The 22,141-nt window shown below is 43.4% G+C and overlaps 1 protein-coding gene across 1 annotated transcript; it reads right to left on the reverse strand.

Annotated features, from left to right (window-relative positions):
• Positions 1-1,392: 1,392 nt before the first annotated feature.
• YWHAB (tyrosine 3-monooxygenase/tryptophan 5-monooxygenase activation protein beta) lies at positions 1,393-21,231 on the reverse strand. The gene is made up of 6 exons (XM_036825320.1): positions 21,032-21,231; positions 7,979-8,281; positions 5,640-5,763; positions 4,631-4,794; positions 3,526-3,621; positions 1,393-3,227 (listed from the first exon to the last, which is right to left on the reverse strand). The coding sequence occupies exons 2-6, from the start codon at positions 8,276-8,278 to the stop codon at positions 3,171-3,173; spliced, it is 741 nt and encodes a 246-aa protein (XP_036681215.1). The 5' UTR covers positions 8,279-8,281; positions 21,032-21,231; the 3' UTR covers positions 1,393-3,170.
• Between the last annotated feature and the right edge of the window lie 910 nt (positions 21,232-22,141).

Raw genomic sequence — 22,141 nt, forward strand, 5'->3', positions numbered from 1 at the left:
CGTTTCACACACAAACGGGAGAATTGTGAGCAGGATGCCCTGTTTCAAAGCTTGCGTACCTACCCTCCTGAAAGGAGGCTTGTCTCTCATCGAGACAGTCCGGATCTAGTCCCAGCCTTCTCGAACCGGCTTGGTGGTTTGGGGCCAAAGGCTCCGTGTGAGAATTGTAGACCACGAAGGCCTTCCTTGACCCTGGTTCTTCTACTGCCAAGACCTTTTCGTGGGACGTATCCTGAGCACCTTTCTCAACGAATCCACTCCACCTGCGCTCCACCACGAAGGCTCACCAAGTTCTTTGGGACCCAGCCTCCATGGAAACAGTAGGGGCCTAACAGAACAAGGTCACAGCAGTGGCCCCAAACTAAGCACCAAGACCCCTCCGTCAATCTTAGTTTGCAGCCCCAATCTGTGGTGTAGGGTCATGTTTGAAAAAAATTGGTCCAGTCCACTGTGGACGGATACTTCGCTGGGCCTCTCCTAGTTTCCTGCTTCAATAAAACAGGTAGCTTCCCACTGACCTTTGGTTGGGCGTGACAGGTGGAACAGCTTGGGAGCCAGCAGCAGGAGTGGGTCTGGCTGCCCAGCCTATACTAGCAAGAAAGTAACAACCAATTCTAATCTGGGGCTTAAATACCTCCCTATCATGACCCCCTCCCCGATCCTTGTGGGAATGTGGACGTTTTTATTTGTATTTAATTTTTTTTGGCTGCACCCTGTGGCTTGCAGGATCTTAGTTCCCTGACCGGGGATCGAACCTGGGCCCTGTGAGTGAAAGCGCCAAGTCCTAACCACTGGAGCACCAGGGAATTCCCAATGTGGATGTTTTTAGATGGGGGCAAATCCCATGAGGAAACTCGGTGCCACAGGCTATCTTAGACAGCGTTAGGACAGGTGAGAGACTCGTATAACCTTGGAGATGACCAGGACTTGCGCTACCATCTCTCAGTGGCTTGGTTACATCTCAAGAGTTTTTTAAAAAAGAGGACGTGGTGGTGGTGCTGTGTGAGTGGGATGCAAAGTTAGCAGTCCATATCAAGTCTTAGAAGCCACAGAGAGGACCCAACACCTGGATGGTTTGTTGTGGAAGGCGGACAGGCTCTGTGTTAATTCATGGCAATTTCTTCCCAGGCCCTCGACTTCTGGTTCTAAAGGATGAAATGAAGCTGCTCCCTCCTTTTAAAGAGTAGAGCCCTAAATAAGTGTGATGAGAACAGTTAGCTAGTTCTGGTGGTGATACAGGTGGCGCCACACATCAATGCACAGGCCAACTGATAAAATTTTTTATTTCACTTTTGAGTTTTTACACTTTTCCTGATTATTCGTGTAAGGTGGAAACTAGAACTGTTTAAAAGACATACACAAATCGAGTACATCAATAACCGGGGTTTTTTCTTTTTTGCTATACTATTTTCACAACCACAGGTGTGCTTGCTAGGCAATATAACCATCACAGAAGCAAACGTGAGGCAGAATACTGGTGAGGAAAAACAAAGCAAGAGAGAGCTACCAGATATACAGACAGGCTCGTTCCACATTCACTACTGCGTTTTCAAGCGCCAAGTATTAACTGCACATTTTTGTTCAGCTAGAAAGGAGGGATTTTTTTTTTCTTTTTTTTCCTTTTGGTTTGTTTGAAATCAGTGCATGAATGTTTCTCATTTCAGCAGATGGACAAACAGATGGACACTACGGCTATGGGGAATGTTCAGGGGAGAGGGGGGGATACTGTGAGACTGGTAGGCCTGGCTATTCCCAACTCTCCCCATCGCAGTGTTCATGCAACTTCCCTGCATTACAGGGTCTTGTTGAAACGTGTCTGTGAACTTGACAGGATGGGTACACTTGGGAGAGCTGGTGACAGGTGCTAACAAGCATCATCAGGGCTGGCTGCAATATAAGGAGAAACCATGGATATTTAAAAATACTTTTTTGAGTCAGATCTTGGTGTGACTGAAGAGCAACCACCGTTGTGAGAACTGGAAGAAGACAGAGCTGAGATGCGGGAAGCTCTTTTCAACTCTCTGAAGCAAGGCCGGCTCACCGAAGTGCTCCTCAACATCCCTCACCCCCTCCAGGTCCCCTGTCCCTGCTCATCTAGTACTAAACCGTGAGCAAAAGGCAAAGAGAAAGAGAATGCACAAAGAAAACAATGTAAGGAAGCTGAAGGACAGAAACTGAGAGAGAGAAGAGAAAACCAAAGTCAATAGTCAAAAAGGACAGTGGGAAAGAATGTTTAGATTTCAAAATTTTAAAGCCCCGAGCTAGGAAGAACCCAAAGACTGAGTACTTACTCCTCAAGTGAAAGGCAATCTCTGCAGAACATTATTCTTAAAGGTGTTACCCAGGAAACAGATAAGGCCATTCATAAGATACACGGCTTTTTTTTTTCCTTCTTGAGCTCGCGGTTACAGGGAAAACAGATCCCACTATGGAAGCACAAGTTGCCAATCAGTAACATGCTGCTGTAGGAAAGGGGCTGGAATCACATGTGGTCTGTGAGCACTGGACCTCTGCATGGTGTCATAAGCCAGTTATCTGCCACCAAGAATGTTAATTTCTGGCTTCGACTATCCTCAGAGGAAGACACTGTGGCCATCCGCAGTCATGAACCTTTGAGTGGCAACAGCCCCAACGGGTCAAGTGTCTACAAGCCCTGAACAGAACAGGCAGAATCACTGTGAATTACCATGAAACTCGAATGCCAAACTAGAGGTGTCTCATTCCAAGTCCCAGTGTCACAATATAATCTCTATAACTTTCTGTACAACTTTACAATGGAACCGTATTTCAGTGACTGTTTTGAATTGAATTAAACTTTCCAAAAAGTTACACATAATTCAGGTCTATTTTGTTTTCTACCAGTAAGAGTTCTGCTAAATTACAAAACCCCATAATCACAGTGTTCAGTTTTTTTTAAAAAATTAAACACACAGTAATCCTGTCAATGTTCTTCAAAATCAAAACTTCAGAATGCCGTGGCATTTATGTGACCAATCTGAGTTTTAGATACAAATACCAGCTGCTTATCCCATGGACCATTTTTGCTAGGCTGAGGCTGTGAAAAACTGAAAGTCGACGTACGATTCTTTTTTTTTTTTTTTTTATCGCATAAAGGGATATACGTGGAGGGTACAGAGTGACACTGAAGAGATCACGAAGCACGACAGACATTAGTTCTCTCCCTCCCCAGCATCTCCTTCGTCTCCCTGGTTTTCAGACGTCCACAGCTGCAAAAGAAAAACAGAGCTATAAACAAAGTAGGGCTACTAAAAGCTTCCTCAGGGAGGTGGCCCAGTGTGTGTCATCTCATCTCATTTAACTGTTTAACATTCTTCCTATATTACTGCAGACAGTGATGGCAAAGGTCAGAACTTCAGTAGGCATTTATAACCAATTTAAAAACTTAACTACACTTACAGGGTACAAATCCCCTCTTGAGTCTTAGGCAAGAGTGAATTACGAGGTAGAGGAATCGGAATAAGCTATAAGCCCTCCAGAAGCACTCATGGAATCAGAAGTACTTACAGTGAGATTGTCCCTAAGCAACTGCATGATCAGGGTGCTGTCTTTGTAAGACTCTTCATTCAGTGTGTCCAATTCAGCAATCGCTTCATCAAATGCCTAAAACAAAGAGCCTTCAGCAAAGAAGTCACAGGTTCCTTGGCACTAGTTTAGCCCAATATTTTTCTGCTAACAAGTGACTATCACTTCTCTTTCTGTACGGTACTTTGGGGGAACCTAGGTCATTGTTACCTTGTTTGCTAGTTATGTCAGCAAACACATGATGCTAGTTTATCAAGCGTCAACCAAAAATGACAAAAATTCCTAGATATGACCTTTACCTATTAAGTCAACAGGTATTACTGTTAACTCAGCACACTCATTCTAAGCAAACTCACATGATTTTTCAATTACCAAAGACGTTTCTAGTAATCCACCCTTTTTCTTCAAGCTGAAACTCAAAAGGTCTGGATACAAGGGATAAACGGAGAACAGAAGTTCACACCACTAAATCTGATTCAATTAAGCGATGGAACTTTGAGCATTCATTTCACACAGTTTTACCAACTAAAAATTTTTAAAAGAGTGTGCGTATTGAAAGACTACAAAAATATGTAGAAAAGGCAGCTGGGTTACCAAAAGAAGACAGGAGGTAATTCAGTTAACAAAGAAAACAAGATCTGATTTCCTTCCTTTAAAAGCCATAACCTCCAGTCTTGGTACGAGGCTGACAATGCACAATACAGTGGAGGCCTACAGTCCAAAGCGTGACAAAAACAGCAAACTACCTTCTCCCCCAGCCCCAAAAGAGTAATCAAACAACACAAACAAAAATCAGCAGAAGGCACTGAGAAGTCAAGAAGTAATAGCTGTGCATTTATTCCATAAAAGATATATACTCCTACCCCCGGAAAAATCTTCACAAAAGTCCAAGACAATGAGTTATGTTCAGGTAATTAAAAAATGGTACCAAAGAGCACAAGCAGTTTTACTATGATCAGAAACCACAGAGGGCACAACAATGTAAAACAACTATACCCCAATAAAAAATAAATAAATTGAAATTAAAAAAAAAAAAAAACTCTGCCAAAAAAGAAAAAAAAGAGAAACCACAGAGGGTCTTTCTCACCGTTTTTGCCAGGCTGCAAGCCTTTTCAGGAGAGTTTAGAATCTCATAGTAAAAGACGGAGAAATTAAGTGCCAGGCCCAGTCGAATTGGGTGTGTAGGCTGCATTTCTTTCTTACTAATTTCAAATGCTTCCTGGTAAGCCTGCTGGGAGTTTGACACAGTGGCTATAAGAAAGATAAAAAATATGAAAGGTTGGGTCTTTCACAGATTGCATCATATGCTGGATCCACTATCAAATTATTTTACCAAACTGGGCTGGAGCACATGCGCTATCAAACGAGGGTCAGTGTCTCTACCATTCGATTAACAATCCTTTGTTAAATGTGTACTCTAATCCAAGTACCATATTAAATGCTTTGAGGAAAAACAAAGACCATGATGACAAAGTCTACAAAAGCAGTTAGGAAATACAGAAATAACCCTGAACAAGAGAGAACATGGAAAACAATGAGCTCTGATGGAAAAATCATGGACTTCAGAGTCAGATTCAAAGCTGGAATCCCCAACTCTTATTCATTAAGTGTGTGGTTTGGACTAAGTGAAAACCTCTGTGAGCCTTGGTTTCCTTATCAGAAAAAAAGGACAGACTCCCACCTACACTCCTAGCGTTGTGTGAGGGATAAATGAGACACACAGGAGGCGCTTAATAAAGCATAGCTATGATTGTCACCATTACACTAATGCATGTATATGACAAAAGAAATGCATCTCTATTTACTATGGTGGTTTCGTTCTACCAAACATTTTAAAGTTTCACCTCTAAAAGAGAGCTACCAAATAATCCTTAAAATAAAGATATCTTTAAATGCGCTACTGCACCACACTTTTAATGCCCTCCATATTTGCCCCTTAGATACATTTGTCAACCCCCATGACCCTGTTTAACACTGGTCAGCACAATGCTGTGGTCCTTTAAATTCTGACTACAAACAAAGCAAAAACTTAAAATTATTATGAAGACTGGCTCCATTATTGGTCAAATTTCTTAAAAAAAAAAAAAGTTACTTACTTTGTTTATTTTCTCCAGATGCCACCTCAGAAAGATATCTAAAATAATCACCTTTCATTTTCAAGTAGAACACCTTACTTTCTGGTTGTGTAGCATTGGGAATAAGGTATTTGTCCAACAGCTCCTAAAAAGTGATTCACATTCTGTTAAGAATCTGGAAATATTACTTACAAGATGTTAAAACTATGTTTGAGATTCAAGATACACACTACCACTTCTAAATAATTTTTTTGGAAGATTGAAAAAAATCGTACTTTTCATCCAAAGGTTTTAAATAGTTTTTAGCCCAGGTCATAACAGATGCCAGTATTTGTCTATTAAAAATCACTTTGACCGTCCATAAGGGGTTGATTAAAGTATAGCCATACAATGGAATGCTACATAGGCATTAAAAATGACGATGCAGAACTACTGTGATAACGTGGAAAGGTTCTCCAAAAGAAGTCTGGGGTGGGGGTGGGGGGAAGCAGATAATAAAAACCATGTGACTCCTATTTTAATACTAAAATAGATATGTGTACATGCACGGAAATACCTAAGGGAAGAGTCTGGAAGAATATTTATCAAGATGTTAATAATGGTTCTCTAGGTGGTAGAATTAGAAGTGATTTTTTATTTTCTTATTTATACTCTTCTGCCCTGTGCTTTTTTTTTTTTTTTTTTTTTTTTTAAACATGAACTTGTATTAGTTCTGTAATTAGAGAGAAAAAAAAAAAAAACTTTCCATTTTGGGAGAAAAAAACGTGATAATAGGGCAAACCTGCCAAGAACTAAGTTTCGAATTGATCGGACCTGGGTAGAAATCCCTCCTCTGCTGCTTACTATCTGTATGACCCTGGACAAATGACCTAATCGCCCTGAGCCTCAGTTTCCTCAGCTACACACAGGGAAGCATAATAGCTACCTCCCAGCGTACTTATGAGGATAAATGAGCCAACGTTCACAAAGTGCTTAACATGCTGCCTGGCACGCAGTAAGCACTCCAAAAGTAGCTAATACTATTATTAATAATAAATTCCTTTAAACATTTATGCTTACAACAAAAGCAGTTCTGAAGGAGTCCAAGCTTCGTATACAGAGCAATATTTTCGAAGAGTTGTTTTAGAATGTGGCATCCTGAAAAACTGGTTAAGAGGCAGTAAGTACCATGCTTTTCTTCACATTCTTTCAGATGCTCATAAAAGCTGGTCTACAGTTCAGGAATTAGGGAACTTTCTTGCCTTTGGAATGCATGCCATACTTCATCTGAATACCAGATGTACCTAACATTCAGGAATTAGTGCACCGTTAACAAACCCCCAAATTACCAACAGGCAACAAATTTAGCCATGACACTCTTACACCACGACTCTAACAAAAAGAGCAGCTCAATGCAAAAGCTTAGTTGTAAGGGGATTTAATCAATCAAAGTGAGAAGATGCAGGGGGCAGCAGTCGTTTTAATATTCCTTGCAGACAGACAGGGTGTAACTCCTTATGGGTTAGGGATGAGGAGTACTGCCTGGAGGCTGACCAGCTTTGTACTGGTTTTCAAAAGAAAGGTGTCAAGGGCAGTAACTCGGGCGAGGCAGCCAGCAGGGGAGGAGGTAGATCCACAAGTGTGAATTCCTTTTCCCTTCAAAGCAGCCCTCACCGTTCATTTTTACCTGATTTCACCTGGAAGAAAAAGAAAGTTCCCAGTGGGCTCAGGATGTGAGGGAAAGACAATATGATCATGATTTGCTCTAGGATATGCGCCCCTCCCATCCAACCCCAGATGGTGGCTCGAGGGAAAGCAGTTAGGAATCAGTCGTCTGACTAAGGCTTATATAAAACACCAGAGAGGAGAATCCCCAAACCACTTCTGATTTGCCTTCGGAATGCAGGCCCGAACTGATGGACACGGCTACCTTTCAGACAAAAACTGGACTCTACGCTGTGCAGGGACTGGGGAGAGGCTAAAAGGCAGGTCGGCTTTCTGCTCCTCTCTCCCCTACTGGAGAAGGCACTGCCATCACACTAATACAGAGAATAGCCTCTGTGGCTGCATCTATCAAAAATCCTGCCTCTCTGGCCTCAACTTCTAAAGAAAAGATGGAGGGATGCTGACCAAATGTACCTGTTTTTCAGAGGTCTTTGGAAAGGAGAGGAAAATACTCCATAAGAGACGAGCAACCTCTGATCAGGTAAGAGGTAAGAAAAAAAATCACATTGTATGCTTAAAACTTAGCTGCAGATGGTTTGCAGCTTCCCAGTATATTCAGACACTTTTCTCTCACGAGCTGTTTGAGAGTTCGCATTCGTACATGAAATGAATACTATTAGAAATCGTTGTTTAGAACAGGGACACTGGCCGCTTACCAGAACATCGTTGCAGATGTCCTGCAGCTCTGCCTCGATCTTCTCACGATACTCTTTGCCCATCTGCTGCTTCTTCTCGTTCCGCTCTGTTTTCTGTTCGATGCTGGAGATGACACGCCAGGAAGAACGGCGGGCACCGACCACATTCTTGTAGGCAACAGACAGCAGGTTTCTCTCCTCGTTGGAGAGCTCGTGCCCCTGCTCCGTGACTGCCTTCATGGCCGCAGCCATGTCATCGTAGCGCTCTGCCTGCTCGGCGAGTTTGGCTTTCTGTACCAGCTCACTTTTATCCATGGTCATTCCCTAGAACAAGAGCAAGAGAAAGAGAGAGAGAAAGCGAATGTCAGGCTTCAGGGCCCAGGAGATGCACGCGTGAATCTTCTTCCAACCCATCTGGAAGGAAACATACCTAAGTGGGAAGCATCTACTTCCAAATGCCCTCAGTAATATCGAGCATGAGCGCCTGCAGGGTTAGGTTCTTTGCTATGGTCTTTTTTACTATTTTGGTCCATTTTCCCAACAGTCCTACAGGGCAGATATGTTCACAACAATCCCGCCCCCCTCTATGAGGTGAAGAAATGGAGGTTCAGAGGAGGCAAGTGGTGTGCCCAGGGCTAGGAGGTGGTAGAGAGCCAGAACTCAAACTCAAGTCTCTATCTCTCGAGTTGTTTTCTTCCACTTTCCTAATCTGCCTCCTCAATGCACAGAGACAGCTTAATTCTTTAGAAGCTTATATTAAATATATGTCCTTTTCTTCTTTCAAGAATTATCTGGTTTTGCTGTTTTCCCCCACAGTATGTGGAAAAACACCTGAAGTGGGACGACTGTTTCAATCAATCTTAAAGCAAAAGATATGACTTCCAGTGTTATATTTGGCAGTGCCCATGAAGCAACAGGTACCTAAAACATAGGAGCCATTTTTATCACATCTTCTGCAATGCACTAACTTTGTTACAAGGAGACACTGTCCACGAGAGCACAGACTTGAGGCAGGCGGATGTGGCTCTACCTAGCACCAACTCTGCTACTTACAAGTGGCATGACCTTGGTCAAATCACTCAGCCTCCGAGAGCTTCCGTTTCCTAACTGGAGAATAAGAATATTCCCAACTAACTCTCCAGCGGCCGCTGTGAGGCACGAATGACCTCATCTATGTGAAGGCACTGTGAAAAGTCTAGACATCATATACAAATATCAAGCACTAACTCTGTACGTGGTACAGGCTGCAAGAGACATGGGTGTATTCACCAAGATGCACAGCAACAGAAATGCAAACCATAATTGAGTTTGCATAAAAGTTTTCCCGAAATAGACAAAAATCTTAGTGATTTCAGTTTATCATTTCATCAAACCCTCTATACACCAATCAGTGAATACCTCTTCAATAATTCACCTCACCTTAGTCAATTCCCCACTATAATAATCACCATTAATAGAGTGTAATAATTTTTGGATAACACGTAGCTAAAAAATTATTTATTAACCAATAAGAGTTAGTTTTATGTACTGTTGGTTTAAATTTCAATTGTATATCCACCTGTGCCACAGTGTAAAAATACACTAATATCTTAAGGTTTAAAAAGATAAAATACTACTTTAAAGAGTGGTAAGAATATCAATATTTTTCAAACAAATTCTTTCATCACTTTATACATTGCATCACAATTTAAGACTGTGGCTTCACCTCAAAAGTCATTTCTGTATTTTCAAGGGAGAAATTCTACAGACAGGACCCTACCACAAAAAAAAGTTTTATTAGATGGAGGACAATTTTAAGATACACTCTAAATCTAGACAATTCAGAAAGAGTTGGTTCTCTAGTTCAAAACTGTGAGTTTTCTTCCCACAACTTATTATCTAAATCATATTCAGAGCTGTGTCCTATGTAAGGCTCGCTGATTCTAACCTTACACTCTGAAGCAGATCTCACCTTGATCCGTCTGACTTCACCCACATCACCAGAATGAGACTACAACAGAGGTAATAATCCATCCGCTCTCCTACATTTCCCAGCAACCCTTCTGCACTTCGGAGGGGTCATACAGTTAGTTCTGTCCAATGAAACATAAGCATAAATGACGCTACTTCCAGGTGCTGAAACTGCAAAAAACCACGCGAGGCTCTCTTCTCTCACGGCAGCCATGTGATCTAGATGGTGCTGTCACAAAACAGCAGTTTCTGCAGCCTGAATCCCTAAGTGACCATGCAGTACAGAGACCCCTGCAAGCCCACACTGGACGTGCAACGTGAAGCCACTGAGATGTGGGGGCTGCTTGTTACCAACACACAACACAACCTAGTCCTACTCTAATACAAAGTCCATCGCAAATACACTATTCATCCTCTTAAAATTATATACTTCCTCCGTACGTCTAACTTTCTCAATCGTAACGTCTTTCTGATCAGGATACTATCTCCATCTTTAAACAACCCTACTTTATGGTCCCTAAAAGTGAGAGGCAGAGGGAAGCCAACTTTCAACGAACTTCAGAAGTTTTCCAGTGTGCAGACTAATTCACAGTTAGAAGTCACCTAGTGGCCCACTCCAAAGTACAGAAACAGCACCTGTGCAACTCTACCCAGGAAAGATTCCAATTAATAAAAGTCCTGGTCAAAGCCAATTCAAAGCTAAGCTATCCCATGCAGTATTACAAAAGAGTAATAGAGAAATGCAATTAGCACCGCCTAAGGGATGCCATGAAACTCTTTGGCTCTACCAGACCCCTTAACTAAGGTCCCCTCAACCCCCGACTTCTCCTCTTCCCAAACATTAAAAGTTAAATCATCTCTCTCCCAAGAATCCTGACGACTCCTTGGGACCTCCCAAATGTACACGCCCTATTTCTCAAAATAAAATGTGGCCTTTCTCGTTTGGGGCCAACTATTTCAGGCTTCTTTGGGATCACTACAAGAGCTCTTGGAGACTGAGAACCATGATGATATGGTAAAACTGAATGCATGTCTTAAAGAATGTAGTCATCTATTTAAAAATTTTTAAACACACACACACCCCCCCAACAACTTACAACAAACAAAATCCATAGCTAAATGTCCTGATGCCTACTGCTTACATAACTTTTGACTTATATAACATGGATTTTGAAGCAGCTAGACCAATTTCAACAGGAAATGGGTTACACAACACCCAGCGGTTTGGAGGAAGGCAGCAGACAAGGGAGAAACGAAAGTGTTCCTATTTCTACATCCCTAATAAACCTCCCACCCATCATCTTTCCCTAGTCCCACTGCTTTCAGCCTCTCATTACCTTTAACCTTCACATCTGCTATCAGAACCATTTTAAAGTTCTGATCAAGTCACGTCCTGCTCAAAATCCTTTACAGTTCCCTACTACTGACAGGAGAGTCAGATTTCCTCCCGTTAGTGAAGGTTTTCCAAGCTATCTCCCCAGGCTTCTCCCAAAACATGCCTTCTGCACAGCAGGTGCTTCTGTCAAAATGGTTTTCTTACACATGCTTCTCTGTCTCTGCGTCTGTGCTCACCAAGCCATCCCTCTGCCTGGAATGTCCTTTCCCGTTTATTCTGCATATAAAATTCTTCAGAGCATGGCTCAGATGGCATCCCCTCTATGACACCTTTCTTAGGCCGCTTAACCTAAGCTGTCTAATCAGACAGCCACTGGCCGCATGTTAAAACAGAAACGTCTTGGATATACGGAGTTAATTTTTTTTGTCGGGGGGCCCCACACTGCGCAGCTTGCGGGATTCTAGCTCCCCAAACAGGGATCGAACCTGGGCCACGGCAGTGAAAGCGCCGCGTCCCAACCACTGGACCGCCAGGGAAATCCCTGGAGTTAAATTTTTTTAAATTACGAAAATTGATTCCATCCTTTCCCCCCGTTTTTAAAATGCAGTTACCAGATAATTTTAAATTACGTGGGACTCACATCCTGTGTCTATTGGACAGCACTGCTCTAAGCTGAAAATATTCTCACAGAGCACTGCATCTATACTTAACGTCTCAGCACATTTCTTCAGCACTACAATTATGTCTATATCACGTATGCCCCTTCCCACACCATCAACTCCTTTAGGGCACACCCCCCGCAGCACCTCGCACAGAATCGGCATGAACAAATTTTCGCTGAATGAGCGAGCAGACCCTAAAGCTGCAAATTTGGCAGAGTTCTGTCTCTTCTCAAATAATTCAAAGCACCTATTCTTCACAAGCACATTACGTCCTCATTACATCTGTACCTCACTCCATGTACCTCTGCACCTGATTTCAAAATTACCCTTAGTCATACCCGGACTCTTACTCAGCAACTTTGGATGACTCTTTTGGCTACTCCACCCAATCTAAACTCTTATCTGGCTTGCCAAGTCCTTCATAATTTGGCTCCTCTGTACCTATTAGGCTTTCTCATCCACTGTTCTCCAACACGTACCTTTCTTGCAGGCTGGACATCACCGAATACCCTTAGTCGTCATGCTTAAACCTGTCTGAAATTACTTCAGTAGTTCCCTTCATCTAGAAAGCCCCCCGTTTACTCCCTGCCTATGTAAACTCTATCCATCCATCTAGGGCTAGAAAGCCTTCCTTGAATATCCCAGCCCCCACTGATCTACCCTGCCCACGAATCCAAACACACTCGTAGCCTCTTACACAGTCCAGGCTTCTCTAGGCCTCCATTCTATATGTTCTATGGTCCAAGTAATGAGTGGTGTACCATTTACAAACAGTGTTACATGTGTATGTCCTCAAAGGAAAGCTTCACATTTGTTTCTCATCTAATGCCTAAAACTTTGCCAAGTACAAAACTAATACTCAAATAAATATCTGTGAATTTTTTCAGCAGGTCATTACTGGGAGGCTACCTGTATGTGGTGTGGCAAGAGGCCTGTGTGTAAGCGCGGAGGCTGCCACTACACAGCCGTGTGAGCTCGGTCGATCTCAGTCTTCCAACCTCTGAACTGGAGGCAACAGCAGCTACCTCAGGAGAGGTGCTCTGAAGATGAGGTGCAGCAAATCAAAGGATAATAAATGTGGAAATCTTTTTAAAAAGGTGCATAGTGCACAACAAATTGGAAGTGCTGTTATTCCTCTCACAGTACCTGCACATCACTGTTTTAGCCCATAAATGTGAGCTTGGAATTAAGAAAAAAAAAAAAAAGAAGACAACCCATGAGAAGGAAAAACAAGTCTAATTAATCTTGTACAGGAAGCGAATATGTTACGATGTAACATTCCTGATGAGACTTGACCCCTCAACATCCTGAAAAATAGACACACCTGTTAACTGTAACACTTTCTTTTATAAATTTATTTATTTATTTTTGGCTGCATTGGGTCTTTGTTGCTGCGTGCATGCAGGCTTTCTCTAGTTGCAGCGAGCGGGGGCTACTCTTCGCTGCGGTGCGCAGGCTTCTCATTGCGGTGGCTTCTCTTGTTGCGGAGCACGGGCTCTAGGCGCGCAGGCTTCAGCAGTTGTGGCTCTCATGCTCTAGGCGCGCAGGCTCAGAAGTTGTGTCGCACAGGCTTAGCTGCTCCACGGTGTGTGGGATCTTCTCGGACCAGGGCTCGAACCTGTGTCCCCCTGCATTGGCAGGCAGATTCTTAACCATGGCGCCAGCAGGGAAGTCCCAACTGTAACACTTTCATTCATTAGTTCCTGATTTCATTAAGAGGCGCCAAGTAGTGATGGTTTATAATCAGGGCCTACTTTTCTCCTGAGACTTTTGAACTGAGGACCCACCAAGAAAAACACTGGCAAGAGAGCCTTCATTTGCTCCTAAAAAGCCTTAAAAGGCTACAGTCTCCTCATCAGGCTTGGCACTAACGGCACAGAGTCAAGATACCAGAGGGGACAAATGTATGAGAGGCCACAAGAGGTCTAACCCTGCAGTGGACCAAGAGATTTCCCAGATCAGGAAGATGCTGACATGCTCTCAAGCACGGGCGTCTATCTCTCTGCACTTCAGAGGACTGGGGAGCATTTGCTGATTAAACCAGCAACTGCTTAGTGGAGAATGGGAAACCGTCTAGATATCCAACAGGGGAGTGGCTGAAAAGACACAGCTGGCAAAGATTACATGGCCATCAAAAGAAGGGATTTAATGTCTTAGAAAGATCTGTTACAGAGGTATGGGGTGGCGGGAGCTGCACAACAGTCTTCCATTTTTGTAAAATATCCCCTAAAGAATGTTATGAGGAGTAATTCTAAAGATGCCCATTAAATAACAGGATAAATAAATGAAACCCTAAATCAGACAGTGAATGCTAAAACAAAAGTATATATGAACCAACCTAGCCCCTCTATCTCAACTCGTTGCCTAAGGGATATTTTTCTAGCCCAGGGCAGAATCCTGAGAGGTCATTTCCCAGTGGCCAGAAGGAGACATCCAAGAATAAGAAGGGACAAAAATTAAAATAAAAATGACTATCCATTGCTAATCCATATAAAAAAAAAAAAGGCACTGCAAAGGACCTTATGAAATGTGGCCTTGAGAAGTATTAACTTTCAGCTACGTTTTGTTTTCAAGGAAAAGAACATGCTCAATTCTAAAATACTGAGCTTTAATTGAGTTTAATAATCTGCTAGAAATTTAAAACAAGGATACCATTACCAGGTGTCAGGATTACTGAAGCTCCAACATGAAACCCGTATGAGTGGGACCTGTTTTTAGGAAAGCCCTACATACAACAAATCTGGGCTTCTAAAGAGAAATTAGGTAATTTTTAAAATAATGTCTCCGAATCTCAGTTTCCTCAAATGTTAAAAGGAAACATTAACAGCTATCAAATAAGATGATATACATAAAATGCCTAGACAGCATTGGTCAAAGTAAAGGCTTAATAAATAGGCATATATTCTCACTCTTAAGCTACATCACAAAAATACAATGTACATAATTTAATGTGTGTTGAAATAACTGCAAATGAAAAAACTACCAGTATTTCCAAGAACTCTCTTTTGGAGTTCAGAATAGCACAGTCCTCCCCTCAGAGAGCTGAAACTCTCAGGGTAGGAACACGAGAAGGGAGGGCAGACATATTTAAGGATTCTAAAGCTTCCCCTTGAAGAAGCAACCAGGTAGAATTCAAAGGAGGAGGTTTCGTCTCAAAGGGGCTGGGCCCTGACTGGTTTTACGGGTGGGAGGGGTTCTGTGTAGGACAGGAAAGGGGGCTCCAGGGAGGGACAAGAAATACAGGTGTATGAATCAAGTGCAAGTATGTTTTTCTAGATGAAAAAGAAATCACAGGCCAAAGTAGATGAGGAACTGAGAAGAGTTAAGAACCTGGAGAGAGGAAACTGACAGGAGCACCTTAAAAATCTAGGCTAAGGGTGGGAGGGAGGGAGACGCAAGAGGGAAGAGATATGGGAACATATGTATATGTATAACTGATTCACTTTGTTATAAAGCAGGAACTAACACACCATTGTAAAGCAATTATACTCCAATAAAGATGTTTAAAAAAAAAAAATCTAGGCTAAAAAGTTCCACGGGGTAAGGAACTGACAGTCAATTCTGAAGAGCACTCACTGCCGGACCACCCCAGACACGGCACCCACAGCACCGTCAATCAAAGTTACAGTCCTGGAGTCACTCTGCTGGAGGAAAAGCAGATGCCAGACCACCGTGGGAGGGACTGAGAGCCAGGGGGACCAGGTGTTTAGTGGGCGTTACCAAGAAAAAATGAAGCACTCCTGGCTCTTAAAGAATTTTAATACCCAGTGAAAAACACCCGCTCTAAACACGGGTCTGTGTGCCATTCTACACACAAAATTCAGAGTCCTTTAATAAATTTCATTCTATTCACATGCTTGCAGGCTCTTTGTTAGAAAATGAAACACAGCATGTCTAAAATACAAAGGCAATAGCTCTGATATCCAGCCAACACTGAATTGTGGAGGGAAACATCACTTCTACTTCAAAATCCCTTCCTTCTTTCATATCAATGTTGAATATCATTGTTAATTATGTCCAATTAGCCAGAATTAAACCTGAAACAATGGAGGTGTTAAGTGATATATGCCCAAGGTCATACAATGTGAATCAATAGCAGACATGACAATAAGTTGACCTCTTGGCTTGAAGTGATCAATGGAACAGAATAAAAAATTAAAATACGCTAATTCTGATTCATAATCTAATTGGTCAACCTTGTGAATAGGTTCAAAGGCTTTGGGCCCACCAACATAATGGAACCCAGTCCAATTTACCAGTACTACACACCAACTCCATAGATTACCTGACCTCTTGTGAGTCTCAGTTTTCTCATGCATAAAATAGGCAAATCTACCTAAGAGGGTTCTTGTAAGGAGTAAAATAGATCATGATGCAAAACATTTAGCACAGTCTCTGCACACTGTAAGCACTAAAATGGCAGCTACAGTATATTCCGCACAGAAGTCTACAAGCGGTCAGCCAGTGAGGGGACACTTAATACACACCTCATTTCTTTTCAATCCAGATGGCTTTCCCTAAGACTTTTAAAAGGAAGGCACATGTTAACTTACATATGCCTATTTCTAAAGTAGCACTGATCAGAATTCAGTGTAAATGTCTTTGTTGGCTCCCACACTGGATTGTGAGCTTAAGGTAGGAACCCAAACTTCTATCTTTGGGCACCCAACATGTAGCACAATGCCTGCCACACTGAATGTGAAACTACCTGATCAATGGATGCAGTTTTTTAAAGTGAACAAGGCTGCTATTTCCTATGTGGACAGAGGTAAGCAGACCACTTCTGACCTATAAAACACAGACTATATTTAAACTCTGTCTTAGACTACTCTTTGAAAAAAGCCATCTCAGCTCCAGTCAGGAGACAACACTATGCTCTCTGACCAATCGTTTCTCAGGTACCCATTGTTATATTTATAGGTTCAAACTGAGTTTCAAAAAGCCCTTGAACTCCTCTATTCAAAAGTCCAACCAATTAGTTATACAAAAAGCCACACCAGCTTATTGGTTTAGTAAATAACAAAATACCCATCATTTATGGTCTGCCTAAATGTGCAAAAAGTTAGGGGTTTATATCAACTCCTTTAATCTTAAGTATCCTAAGGGGTAGATGTCATTGTCCCAATAACCTGTTACACAGGTATATTTGGTACACGCTCTTTCCTCTATGCAGCACCACCTCCTAAAGATCAATATGATTCTTAATGATTACTTAAGGAAAAGAGAGAATGACACTTTTTTGAGGAACCACACAAAGTTATTACAGTGAGGTTTGAGAACGGGACTTAATTTATCTAGCTTTAAAACTCAAAATAAAATTAGTTTAAAACAGCATATGTCAAAAACTCATCAGACTGTCAAACAAGCTTTAAGGTGAGCTTTGTGGGCAAACAATAACAATGGCCGGGGGCTCATATCAACTTTATTGTCTCCTCCAATCTCTGCTCTGGTCAAGGCCATTCAGAAATAACTTTTATTGTTGGGTCTCTTAGGGAAAACAATGAAATAAACTAACCAGTACAGGAAAAAACTTTACACAATAGAGGGCTGGCCAGATTATTTTAAAGTCACCTTACTAACCTACAGTCTGCTGGAAATGCCTTGATCTCAAGGCCATCAATCAATTTCATCTCATTGTAAGTATCAGAAACACATAATTATGCTTATGTCAGAAGATCTTTTAGCAGAGAAAGCGGAAAGATGATTGGCTTTTAGCATACACATGACAGAACAGAAAGTACTTTCATTCATTTTTCCTAAGTTAAGTAGTCCCTTTAGAAAAATTCCCTCAGAATCCAGCTCTGTTAGTTTCTCCATAATGACACAGAGAAGACTAGGATCTATTCATGTAGAGACCAAGATGGTTTTAAAGCTTAAAAATTGCTATTATACAACTAATTTCTTGCCTCCTAGCTAGTGTGAATTGTGGTCACCTGTCCTTAGAAAAATGTAGGAACCTAGGAACTTAAATTCCCTTTACAAGTAAATTTTAGTTCATTTTCTATGGTACCCTCATTTAAGGAAAACTGCTTAGTTTGATGCCACTGAAAGAGCAGACAGCATAATAGGACATTTTAATTTAGAATTCTTTCTCTACTTATGTAGATATAGATACCTGGTCTTGACCAAATTCTATTAGAACCTAGGATTGGATAAATCAGTGTGCAACAAAGTAGCTGATGAATTTTCTCCCTAGTATGAAGCAAATACTAGAAAAACTGGGTTTTTCACAAGCTTGCTTCCTAATGCACACCAGCAGTATCTTCCCTGTATGCCAGAATAAATATACTACCCCCCCCCAAGAAACTACATTATATCTATTTCCAAAAATAGCTAAGATTCCTGTCCAAACACATTTACTTGAATAAGATACGGGGAAAGAAAAATTAACTACTAGATGGTATTCACATGAAAGATATACATGTGTTGTTCTACCACAAGTAGAAATCTATCATTAGAGCCAGACTGCCTGGGTTTGATTCCTGGCTCCAGCACTTACCCAGTGCTGTGTGTGTGTATGCCCCCAGGAAAATTATTTAACTTCTCTGTGCCTCAGTTTCCTCAACTGTAAAATGGGGCTAGCAGTACTTACCTATCATTGGCTGTTATGAAGGCTCAGTTAATATGTGTAAAGTGCTTAGAACAAAGCTTGGCACATACAAATGGTAGCTATTATTATTACAGCTTGATGCTACCTCATCAGTTGATGAATAAATCATATGGAAGGACTTTATATGTGCTTATACTCTATAGCATATATACATATGTCTTATGTATATATATGTATATTCAGGAATGTAGTCAACCAACATTTATTAAACATCTGGTATATCTCACACCCTTATTTTAATTATTGAGTTTGTCACAATAATACATCAAAGACTATTACCATTTGCATTGATCAGATGAGAAAATGGGCTCAGAAAGCAGTACTGAAGATGCTCTACACAAAACTGTTCCAGAATAATGTATTGTTTTTTGAAAGCAACATGTATACAAAGTAGAATGCAACCAAGGGGGAAAAAAGCCCTTAACAGTGAACTCTGTGATTAAAACACAAAACCGAAAGCTTATATTTAACAATTTACAGTCTGTAAAAAGGTCTCTTGACAACTCTGGAGACAGAGAAACCAGGAACCAGAGATTAAGCAGCACACTGAAGACCACATTGCTAGAAAATGCTGCAGGCGAGAGCGGAATCAAATTTATCTGACTCCAAGTCCAGTGCTCTTTCTGCTTCTATATCCACAGCCAAATGGGTAAAATGCACTTTTTGCAGTGGCCCAAACCTCTGGAGACTCTGCCTCCAGAACTAGCATTAGGGGAATGTGCTCAGCCTGGTGTTGTGGAGGCTGCTTCCCTGATCCACAGAGCTCCGGTTCTAAAATGGCTCCAACGTAACACAAGCACGGCATGATGGGAAATGTACAGAAGATTACAGGGTAGGAGCCGTACTCCAGGGGCTGACAGGCCGTAAATATTTGCTACTGATGAAAGAGGAGATTCAACCTGGAAACCAAGTGTGTGGTCTAGGTCAGATCATCTCATTTCTCATAAGGACTTCATCTGTAACATGGGTGAATGGTTTCTCATCTCACTGAAAGGAGAGGCTTGGGAAATAATTCAGCAGTTGCTACTGGATTATTAGCCTTCCACTGTGAAGATCACCTGTAAAATTCTAACTTGGGTCCAATAAAAACTGACAGGTTTTACCCTCACCGTGTGTGCTAAGGACACAGATCCTAGAAAAACGAGGGTTCCGGCAACTGATATATTCCTAAATAAGAAATGTGGTGTCCTCGAAGCAGTCAAGAAGGAAATGACCGAAAATCATTAACACATATTAACACATATAAATTTCTAACATGAAAAGGCAAAAAGCTGAGTACCCATGTGCCTAGTTCTATAAACTGCGTATGTGTGTGGTTTCATATGAACAATTGAGACAGAGTGAGAAATGCAGACAATTTTTCATATTCTCCCAAGTGCTTCATCTTTCTGTTTTGGCTCCTGTGGCCGCCTGATTTTATATGTTCATAACAACATCTTGCCAAATTCTGTCTCTCACACAGGGCAAGTAAAATCAGAACCTGATGCTATCTAGCCTTACCAAAGGGAAAAGCAGTGACGGCAAGGACAAGAGACAGGAATTTTTACAGAAAGGTTGGCGAATTGTCTTACCAACACTGCCACTTTTGAAAACCCCATTACATGTGAGTTCTCCATTTGCAATAGACAAAGATCTACTCATCTTGTGCAGAAAAGGGGCCTAATCACTCCCACCCCTTCGCCACCACCAGGGAGGCCACCAGGAAAATTTCAGTCCTAAAAACGTGCTAACACACAGTATGGGGAAATTTGGGGCGAGGACACAAAAGACTCTGGCATTAAATGACGGTAAATACCGTGGGAAAATATTCCGATTCTCAGCTTCCGACATTTTTTTTCCTGGGGATCCCGCCTGACTCAGTAACCAGTTCCAACAAATGCATTTTCTTGATTCAAACCTCAACCCTGTGCCTCCCAGGGAATCTCGGGTCCTGCCAGGCTCCCAAACCAGCGAACGATGATGAAATGGCTTTACTGCAAAGTGGGAGGGGGTTTTCCCTCTGCTCTCTCCCAAGGTTAAACCCCTTACCCATCCAGCGGGAGTCGAGCAGGGGCATTGGGGATCAAGAGCTCGCCCGCATTTGGTTACATTTTCATTTGCGGAAACCGGAAAGCGAGGAGCAGGGGTGACGGCTGAAAGGGTCGGTTCTGGCCGCTCAAGGCGCAGGGAGGGGTCGCGCGGGGATCGAAGTTGGGTAGTGAGGGAGGGTCGGGGGTCCGCGGCCCGATGTCCCTTCCGGCCCGGTACGGCGCCGTACCCCGCCCGCCGGACAGGGACGCAGGCGGCGAGGGCGGCCCGGGCCTCTCCCAGAACGAAGGGCCCGGCCCCGGAAACAGGGAGGGGCCGCGGCGAGGCTGAGCCCGCGTCGCAAGCGGCCGCACGGGGCCGAGGAGGCCGCGCGCCGCCGCCCCGAGGGCCCACCCGCGGGGTCGCCCTCGTCGCCACCGCCGCCGGTGGTGGGGGAGCTTTGGGCTCGGGCCCCCGGGGGCCCCAGGCGGACCCCGCGCCGCACTCACTGTGGGAGGACTGCAGGGGGGCAAAGACGCTTGCGAGCGGAGCTCCGGGCGCAGTGACCGCTTCCTTCCAAGCCCACTCCCCCGGCGGCGGCTGCAGTGACGGCGGCGGCAGCAGCTACCCCGGCTCCGGAATCGGCGGCGGCGGCGGCGGCGGCGGTGGCGGCGGCGGCTCCACTTCCGCTCCGGTCACCACTTCCGCTCTGGCCCGAGCCCCGCCCCTGCGCCGCCTCCTCATTGGGCGAGCGGGGCACGGGGTTGCCCCGGCCGCCCGAGAGGGGCGCCGACTGAGGGAGGAGGGAGAGTTGAGAGCTGGGATGCTGCGGTCGGTGGAGGGCGGGGGTCAGGGCCGGGAGCAAGGAGGAGGCGGGCGTAGGGGGACGGAAATGGGGGCGGGGAGAGGAAAGAGAAGGTGGAAGGAGCAGAGGCGGAGCTGAGGGGGAATCTAGAAAGGGGACGTGTGGGAACCAGGGAGACTGGGCGAGGTTTGGGGTTCGGCGGGCCTGAGGCTTAGGCTTGGAACTCGCCCGCGTCAGGCCCAGAGTCTCCGAGGTCATCGGTTCCCACCCCACCCAAAAAGCAATCGTCAAGAGGTCGGAGGTTGAAGTCAGTCCTCTTTTGCTGTGTGCTTTGGGAATGCTGGATTTAGGGAAGGACAGATATTGCTCATCCCTAAATTTTCGCTTAGTCCTCCCTTCAGTCCTTCAAGGTACTGATCATTTCCTCCTTTTGTGGACTGAGGAGGCCAGGAATTGGACCGGCGAAGGCCTTTTCTTGGAAGCCAGTGTGTGTGATCTCTTAATTGAATACCCCTCCCCAAAATCTTAGAGGAAGCTTAAGGAAAGGAACCAGGTCTCCACGGGCCCCCCACTCCTGTGACTGCTCTTCCCAAGGCAGTTTTTCAAAATGGCTCACCTCTACTCCTTCCCTTTCATTCATTCTTTTCAGCAGATATTTATTAAGCAGGCTTTATGTTTAGTGCTGGAGACACAAGACAGACAGGGCCCTGCTGTATTGGAGTTTGCAGCCTGGTAGGAGATAAAACAAAGTAAATGGCCTTTGTCAATTCTCCTTTACCTTTACTTAGCTTATTGATCAACTTCTAACACATCA

The sequence above is a fragment of the Balaenoptera musculus genome, chromosome 15 (genome assembly GCF_009873245.2).
Source record: "Balaenoptera musculus isolate JJ_BM4_2016_0621 chromosome 15, mBalMus1.pri.v3, whole genome shotgun sequence".
Lineage (NCBI taxonomy): Eukaryota > Metazoa > Chordata > Mammalia > Artiodactyla > Balaenopteridae > Balaenoptera > Balaenoptera musculus.